Raw genomic sequence first — 9218 nt, 5'->3', positions numbered from 1 at the left:
ATGCGTGCGCTACATGCCCCTTGCTCATTGCTTCCAAATAATTTTTATTTAGATGGTTCTGTCCTGCCTTCAGCTCCTTCATCTGCCAGTTCACAAATTAATTATAGTTTCTAGAGGCGTTGAACTCGCAGAGGGAGAATAGTGACAGCAAATTCATTGGTCTGCAGATTTCTGTCCAGCGTCCTTGTCCTTAGCACCAGATACAGGAAGAGAAAGCTCCCTCTGCCTCCCTGGAGCAGCCACCCTCTGCAGCCTGACGGTAGCTAGTTAGCAACTACTTGTGGGATGACAAGCTGAAGAGAGCAATTTAGAACTGTCCATCACAAAGCAGGGGTATTTAGCCCCATTGCCCCTTCCCTGCAGTGGGTTCCTGGTGGCTCCAGTGTGCTCAGGTGCAAGGGTCTGCCAGCCCAGAGGTCACAAACAGCAGCGTCCTTTGCATAAGTGAACAAAAGAAATGACTCAGAAAAAGACTACGAACACAACACTGCTGGCTTCCCGAGCCAGCTGGCTCAGCACGACGCTCACTGCACCCACAACTGGCAGCCATGAAATTAGATTAAAAAGTGCCCTCACCTCCAGCATATGACAGCAAGTGAAAGGCAAAGGGGAAACAAAGCTCACCAAGCCCTTGAAGAAGCCCAGGCAGATGTGAGCTGGTGAATAAACGCAGGAGCATCACCCCAAGCATGAACCAGGCCTCCAAAATTATCACACTGCTCTTAAAGAGATTTTAAAAATAAATGAGGGAAGCAGGAGAGGCTTTTGCTTGCCTTATACTGTCCAAGCCACTGATGTACATTCGTATTGTGGCGTCTGCTCTCTCCCTGCAATCGGGAGGACCAGCAGCTTCCCTAGGAAGGCAAACCTGTGTTGTGTTCTGACCAGGTTCAGAAACTGGAGAGGTAAGAGCTGGATGCCTCTCTGCGCTCCTTTGGGTACAACATTTGTACGGTTCTTACAGAGATAAGTACTCCTAGAGCAAATCCCACGTGTGCAGAGCTGAGGCTCCAGCAGCACTAGTGCCCCACGCCCAAATGAGACAGAGGGCAAAGATGAGGTTCCCTGTTCTACAAAAAACAGCTCGTCTGAGCAGGGGGACATTCCTTGCTGCTCTTCCAAGCCTGGCTCTGCGCTGCCTGTAGCAGCCACACACGGCGAAGCCTGAAATACAGCCAGGAGCAGGGCTCGAAGCGGCTGCTTCAGACAGGACACGGGCATCATCCCCAGAGCAGCGCTGGTGTACAAGCAACAGGGAGAAGTCTGCCAGATCCCTTTGGCAAACTCAGGTGGCATAGGTACAGGCATTTTAGAGGCCAAAATACACCCAAGGCGATACAGCGGCAGACGGGCTCCCACCCTCCTCACTGGCTGGCGTGAGGAACTCCAGCACCGGGACACCTCCCAGCGCCCCTTTCCACTGGTGTCCTACCAGCACTACAGCTGCCAGCCTGGCACCCAGCCCACAGTCAGCTCTTGCACACCTCCAGCCCAGCCAAAAGCCACACAGCTCTGGAAGGCAAACTTCCAGCTGCCCCCACAGCTGCCCGAGCCACCCCCCACTGCCCCCACGGACCCGGGCTCCATTCGTCCAGCTCAGGGGCAGCTGTACCCCGCACCGCAGCACCGGAGCCACAGCGGCTGCACCCCTCAGCATCCCACACATCCCCCCAAGCACCTAGGGCACCCCCAGCCACCTCGGAGCGCTGGTTACATCCATATCCCCCCAAGCACCTGGGGACCCCCCTGCCACCTCGTAGCGTCAGTCACAACCATGGCTTAAACACCACAGCTCCTAAAGCATTTGTGTGACCACGAACATTTCCCACACTGCTGATGCACAGGCAAAGTTTAGGAACAAACCACATTTGACTGGGACCCGCTCCATTATGTGCCACTGCAGGGGGGCTGGTCCTGGCCTGGCGGACAACAGCAGGGAGCCTCACACCCTCCATACGGGACACCGTGCACCGACACACCGTAAAGGGAAGGCTCGTCTCTGCTGCTGGAGGCTGCTCAACTCTGGTACGGAGCCGATGCTGCACCTGGGCAGAGGTTCTGCTCCTGCGCTTCAGCCACTGTGTAAAAGCAAGTAAGTACTCGTATTTAAGATAACAGAAACAATTTTTCAACAGCTAAATGCAAGGCTTCCCCTCTTCTTAGCAGGGTTTTCAGTTTACTTTTTACTAGCATTAGGGAAAAACAGTGTAAGCCCCGACTCCACCGAGCAGCCTGCTATATTCACCTGTCACGAAGGGGTCCTCCCAGTCTGCCCCCAGTGGCCACCAGAAGGTCCCCTACAGCAGATCCAAAGTCTTCTAGGAGGTCAGGGTCAGAGAAGGCAGCACCAGTGTGATGGAAATACCATCTCTGTGGTCTGTTTTGAAGGTTGCCTTTGATGCCCGGCCATACAAAGGGCGCGATGACCACAGTGTGCATGAGAACATCAAATACATTCTGGATAAGTAAGTTTTTCATGTAGACCAAGTCCAGCTGTGAAACATTGCTTCAAGCACAAACAGCGTGCAGAGCTTTGAGTTAAATGCATCAGAACAGCATCCAAAAAACAGCGTGCAGGGGCAGGAGCTGCCTAGAGCGAGCCAATGGGCAGCACTGGGCAGGGGTTCTAATCAAATCCTGCTTTTTCCAGCTCTTCCATACCTCGCCTTCAGAACACCAAACTGCTTTCTTCTGCTCAGCTTTCTAAGCTTATCACCCGGAGGCTGGCACCTCTGCCCTTTCTTTCAAAAAAAGGAAAGGAGCAGGCACAGGTACTCCCACAAAGATGGAGACAAAGGTTCTGGAAAAGGAGGCCCCTGTGGCAAACCCAGTCTCACATCACGCTGGCCTGACAGTGGAGATGCCTGCTGAGGGCTTGTCACCCCCACCTCTGAAAAAACTTTGTGCTGTCCTCTAGATACGGATCTCACGCAGCTTCTTCTAAGTACCAGACCAGCACCGGCAAGAGTGTCATGCTGTTTTGCATCTATGATTCCTACTTGACACCAGCTGAATCATGGGCCAACCTTCTCACACCATCAGGCTGCCACTCTCTCTGCAACAGCCTACGACACCATGTCCATAGCACTGCTGGTGGAGGAGGGACACAAGCACAACATCCTCTCTGCAGGGTACAACACCACATACACGTACTTTGCATCCAAAGGTTTCTCTTTTGGCTCAACACACCAGAACTGGAAAGCAGTCAAAGCCTTCTGCGACTCCAACAACCTGATGTTCATCCCCACCGCTGGCCCAGGCTACATCAACTCCAGCATTCGCCCCTGGAGCAGCCACAACACTCAGAGTCAACGGGAAGTACTATGACACGGCTCTGCAGGCTGCACACAGTCAGGCCAGAGACTGTCTCGCATCACATCCTCCAAAAAATGGCACGAAGGCACACCGATCGAAAAAGCTGTGCACAAGACACCGATGTGCCTTTATCTGGACTGCCTTCCTCATCAGCCCAGCATGTACCTGGAGCTGACTCACAGGTGGGCAGAAGGTTTCAGCAAAGAAAAGAGCAGTGGCTGATGTGACTTCAGTACTTGCCTTACTCGAAAAGGCATCCCACTGACAAAGCTGCAACACAAAGCAGTGCTTGAAGAGATGCAGCCACAGACCCTTCAGCCTAACCAGGCTGCTGAACACGAGCAGCCGTCTGTGAACATCCCAAAGTCTGCGTAACCCCAGTGACGGGCTCACAGAAGGAAGTTAAAGGGAGCAGGAAATCTGCAAGCAGCAGTCAGATCTAATTTTCTGCAGATTTAGCGCAGATGACCCTTTGAGAGCTCCTCTGGAATTCACAAGCGCTGCTGGCTTAGGGGCCAAAGACCTGGTTTTTCTTACCATGGCTCTGTGACGTTCGATGTGGTTAGCTGGGTTCCAGCATGTATTTCACCGTGCACCCTTGGCCAGCTGCCAGCAGCATTCACACATCCCTCACTCCACTAGCAACTACGTCAAAACATTTCTCCATCAGCTTATTGTAAAGAAAAATATTCTTTCAAGTTGCCCACTGCAGGTGAAAATTAAGCCATGCCGTTACATACCCTCTTACTTTACCCAACCGCTTCTATACCAAGGAGTTCTACGCCAGGTGTTGTCACTGTGGTCCACTGTTTCCAAATAACTAAAGAAAATTAGAGCTGGAATGCTACAGACTGTTTACTACTACTGCTGGATGTGCTGGAAACCAAGGAAATGCAACGATCTATACTAAAAGCTCTTAACCAATTGTTTAGCATTCCATGTTTTGAAAATTTAGATCTGAAGTTGCTTTATCCCCTTTAGAACCAAGGAGAAAAAAACCACATTTGCAATAAAAATGCAACTGAAAACACCATTAATTTGTGCTTTGAAAGAGTTCAGCTCACAGTAGCTTTCCCCTTTTTGATTTTAGCCATGCTCAGACCCTTCCAAATTAGCCATAAAATTTATACTTGTCTATATCAATAAAATGAGAAGTGGCAGCTCTGAATGTGAAACAAGGTTCTATTTATGACAACTCCATACACGATCTCACTAAGCGCCTAAGTGCATCAAAAGTGAGGGGCAACATGTCTAAAAATAAGCATTTAGAACAAAGTCATGCAGGTTGCTTACCAGTTTTTAAATTAATAGCAGCTCCATAAACTTTACTTTCCAGTGAAGAATAAACACTAGGGGAAACTTTCATCCATTCCCTATTTACTTCAGCTTAGCACTGTTTTCAGAACAAAATCAAGAGGGAAGTCCACATTCAAAAAATGAAGATCAGCAAGCCAAGAGCTTCTTTTCGTTCTGTGTATTATGAGGAAGCCAGGTCTTTCTGAGCAGCTCCCATCTAGATAGGGACCATTTAAATACTATTAAATTTCAAAAGCACTGATAGTTTCAGTAGTAGGTTTTGATTACAGTTAGAACAGCAGCCAGAGAACACCATAGCTACAACACTGTGAAAGCTTCAAAAAAACCTCTCTTCCATCTTTGCTTTTCTTTCAGTGCAGATACAATAAACAAAGACATGGCATAAGCGTTACGGGGAGGGTGGATCAGACACTATGTTCATCATCCCGTCCTAACATTAAAATTACTGTATTTCAAAGGCCTAATCACGCTAATAAAACAGACAAGTATTTTGGAATGGTACAGCAGCACAAAGAGGTCAGCATACATATCAGGCTGGTTTCTCAGACTATAGCAGATGTGGTACTAATTAACAGATACACATCAACTACTGTTCTGGGTTTGTTTGGGTTGTTTTTCTTTTTAATCTTTTGTTTATTAACCTTGACCTAACCCATCGACCTTATTAAACAAGGCCACAAAAGCCCATTTCCTGAATGTGCAGACACATGGTGCCCAACTTCACCAGCTCTGCAGAGCCTCCTCAGAGTCCAAAGTGTTACGATGATTCTGGTATCAAGCCATACTTCTGCCTCAGGATTTCAACCGTAGGCATCATTGCACTGTGGGGTGAAACAGAACCATCAGGAAAAAAGGTTTTTAAGGATTAAACTGCATTTTCTGGGAGAGCAATCAGCTAGACAGAACAGTGCACTCTGAATCAAGAAGAGCACAAACTCCACATAGAAGCTTCCAGAAAGGGGTCTCCTGGGCTCAGAATTTGAGCGCACGCTCTCAGGATTTCTGAGCATGCTGATAATTAAGCATTACATTAATAATGTTATTAATAAATAACGTTAACGTGAAGGTTCAATTGCTGTGGGAAAAGAAGCAAAACTCACCCCAACTTGGAAGCTTCATTTCATTTAAAGAAAAAGCTAGTTACATCCAGCAGAGTGCTCACCAGCCAGGACGAATGATGGTGAACTTCCCCGACACAGATAAGTCAACCACAGTTGACCCCAAACGACACTCTGGGCTCTGTATATCTCCTATTGGGCCTCCATCAATGATTAAGGACAACTGAGGCCACAAGTCTTGGAATTCCTGGGGAAATAAAAAAAAATAAAAAATAAAGAGATATGTGGCTAACAGTCCTGAAGATAGTTCGTTCTAACACACATTACTGGACATTCTGGTGTCAAGGGAGTTGGTTTCTCCCCTTCCTCTCTCAGGTCTGCACTTTTTTCTGTCATGAAGACATCCTGGCTTGATTTCTGATAACCGATTTATCTCGGGCATGCAGGAAAGTCACAAGAATTCTCTGGTTGAAGGCTTTTTAGCTGCACCACTGTTTATTAAGGAGTGCACAAAAAAAGCCAGAAGTCTATCAAGACATTTGGGGCCAAGAATAGGGCGTTGAGCCCAGGTATGTCATCACCAGGGTAACAAGCTTTGCAAAAAGACATGTCCTTGAGTTACAGGTCGTTACCAGGCCGTAAGGAGCTGTACAGCAGCAGCAGTCCCATTCCACAGCCATCCCTCCTACAGCAATTTTTGTCTTTCATATTTAGCACCTACATCAAAAGCTGCTTATAAGCCTTTAAATATTACTTTCTAGCTCTGCTCTCCTTCCTTTTTAAGGTGAAGATCACAGCAAGACCAGCTACCCCACACTACATATCCACAGGCTATTTTATCTAAAGATTATCATTTAAAAAAATAGTAACAGTGACAGAGAAATTCTTGTTTTATTGCTAAAGCTGGCAATTGTGAAAGCCTGGGGCTCTGACAAACTACAATAATGTCACTTAGGGGCAAAAAGGGCCTTACCGAAACCGTCAGCGTGCTCGCCTGAGAGCTGATGTTAGCACTTGTTAGAGCCAGTGGTCCAGCGCAAGCTCGTGCCAAGTCCCTAATAAAAGGGTGGTTTGGAATACGAACACCAACCAGCTACGAGGAAGAAGAGAGCACGGGTTTACACACAGTAACCATTTTCAATCTTGCATTGCCTAAAACGCCCTTGACTTAAAGCTAATACCCTAGAGAATCACCACATCAACACCTGCTGAACCAGCAATAATACAAGTAAGCTAGCCCCCAGCGCTGGGTTATGCAGTGCTCAAACAACTTGCAGGGCACACAACAGCACAGGGACCAGCTTCGGGAAGCACCAATTCTGCTAAGCATGCTGAACACAGGCGTAAGAATAAAAGCTACTACAACAGAAATACAAAAGGAGCACAACTGTCCCTCAAAAACAGGGGTTCACCCTGTCGCAAAGACCTACCGATGTGAAAGGATTCAAGTCTTTATTTAATTCTTCCGAGCGTTTTAAGACCAGGGTCACGGGTCCTGGAAGCAGGTCCCGCAACAACTCATCCGGCACATTCACGTGGCAGTACCTACACGGCAGCAAGAGGAAGCACGTTAAAGGCAGACGCACAGGTACGTTCTGTTTGAATATGAGGAAGAGCTCCTGTACTATGGGGGTGACCAGGCACCAGAGCAGGTTGCCCAGAAAGGCAGTGGAGTCTCCTTCTATGGAAACATTCAAAACCAGCCTGGACATGACTCTGTGCAACCTGCTCAAGGTGAACCTGCTGGGGGTTGAACTAGATGATCTCAAGAGATCCTTTCCCACCCTGACCATGCTGTGATTCTGTGACTGACCAGGACTGCTGTGCTGGGCGCGGTGAAGCAGCTCCACTGCAGCCTCACACCCCACAGCCACTCCTGCCCCGCGCAGGGCTGCGGGTATTGTACAAGGGCTCCGGAGCCCAGCAGAGACCCACGGGCCGTGGCTCAGCACCACTCGCACCCACCTGTACAGGCCGTCCACGTCCCCGAGGCAGATGGCCAGCGGCTTCCTCCCGTTCCGCCCCTTCAGACTGTAGATGCTCCGCACGGCACCAGAATCCTGGGCCAGACACGCCACGCCGTACACCGTGTCCGTCGGTACCGCCACCAACCCGCCCGCCTGTAGGGCACCGACGGCGGCCGCCACCGCCTCCCTCCAGCCTGCGCGATACCGGCGGGTCAGCGGGGCGGCCCAGCACCCCCGCTACCGGCCCAAGGCCTCCGTCCCCCACCCCAGCCCCGGGCCTCACGCCGGGCCAGGGCCACGGCCCGGGCCCACACCGCCGCCAGGCCCGGCCCCAGCTCCCCTCCCCGCCAGCTCCAGCCTTCCCCCTCCCCGCCCCGGTTACCCCGCCCGTACCTCGCGTGTCCGGCTGGGCCGCGCTGCCGAGCTGGGGCAGGGGCAGCGGCAGCAGCAGGCGGGCGCGGCCCACCCCCGGCCCCAGGCCCGGCGCTCCCTCCCCGGCCCGAGCCAGCGCCGCCAGCACCGCGCGCCGCGCGCTCAGCATGCGAGAGCCACTTCCGGGCCGCCGCGGTGACGCACATCCGGGGCGGCTCGCGCCGTTCCCATGGCGACGCGGGCCGGGCCGGAGGCGGCGGGGGAGCCCCGCGGGCCCGCGGTGGGTGCCGGGGGGGGGCGGAGGGGGGGCGCGGGGCCGCCCGCGGCGCCGCCCGTGACCGCTGTCTCCGCCGCAGGTGCAGGACGGCCGGCGGCGCCTGCGGAGCCTGCTGGAGGCCCGGCAGCGGCACCTGCGGGCTCGCATCGCCGCCTGCGAGGAGCTGATGGCGGAGATGGCCGCCCTGCAGGCCGCCCTGCGGCCCTGCCCCAGCCCCGGGGAGGCGGCCCCGGCCCCCGCTCCGCGCTGTTCCCCGGCTGGGCGGGGGCCGGGCGCGGCCCAGGGCAGCCCAGAGCCCGGCGGCGGGGCCCAGCGCTGAGCCGGGGGACCGGGGTGGTGCTGGGCCGCGGGCTCCGAGGCGGCCTCACGCGTGTGTGCCGGGGACGAACCACCAGGGCCCAAGCCCTCGGCCGTGGCCCCGGGCTGTGCCTTCTCTTGTTGCACTGATGCATGATCTTACTAAATTTACACTTTAAAATAAAGCAGGTTGGTCTGAGTGTCTCTCACCCCGTCTGCCCGCCGATTGCTGGAGGAGGGGCAGCCTTCCATCTCACACACTGACTCTTCCCTTCCCTGTTTAAAGCAACAGGATTAGTTGGTGACCGACTTGATGTTAGAAGGGCTGGAGAAGCATGAAAGCTGTGCCTTACTTTGTGAGTAGCAGCTCAGTCCCTGATGAGAACTATGATTCCAAACTCACAGACACATAATCCGTGGGACAGGAACAAGCTACAGCTGGGGGGTGGGAGATGCCCTCCAGCTGCTGGCATGGGGGGGGGGGGGTTGCCACATGGAAATGCTTTGCATCACAGAAATCTCGATTTATTCGGAAGGGAGGTTCAGTCCATTTTCCTTATTGCCACTAGCTTTCCCCAAAGTTCCTATTCTCTTCCCTGGAAGATACCCCGTACC

At 52.3% G+C, this 9218-nt stretch overlaps 2 protein-coding genes across 2 annotated transcripts; one reads left to right on the top strand and one right to left on the bottom strand.

The window, feature by feature from the left end:
- The first annotated feature begins 1803 nt into the window (after positions 1-1803).
- Positions 1804-4382, top strand: MANEAL (mannosidase endo-alpha like). Its single transcript, XM_040586044.1, is given in 6 exon segments — positions 1804-2465; positions 2918-3055; positions 3057-3302; positions 3304-3345; positions 3347-3371; positions 3373-4382. Coding segments are annotated over 6 exon segments (726 nt in total). The 5' UTR covers positions 1804-2355; the 3' UTR covers positions 3538-4382.
- A 97-nt stretch (positions 4383-4479) lies between these two features.
- Positions 4480-8213, bottom strand: YRDC (yrdC N6-threonylcarbamoyltransferase domain containing). Its single transcript, XM_040586043.1, has 6 exons — positions 8051-8213; positions 7656-7851; positions 7121-7235; positions 6664-6783; positions 5795-5937; positions 4480-5453 (listed from the first exon to the last, which is right to left on the bottom strand). The coding sequence occupies exons 1-6, from the start codon at positions 8196-8198 to the stop codon at positions 5390-5392; spliced, it is 786 nt and encodes a 261-aa protein (XP_040441977.1). The 5' UTR covers positions 8199-8213; the 3' UTR covers positions 4480-5389.
- Positions 8214-9218: the final 1005 nt, after the last annotated feature.

This window comes from Falco naumanni, chromosome 3, assembly GCF_017639655.2.
Source record: "Falco naumanni isolate bFalNau1 chromosome 3, bFalNau1.pat, whole genome shotgun sequence".
NCBI lineage: Eukaryota > Metazoa > Chordata > Aves > Falconiformes > Falconidae > Falco > Falco naumanni.
The sequence above is the reverse complement of the archived record's forward strand: the minus strand, read 5'-3'. Positions and strand labels throughout refer to the sequence as shown.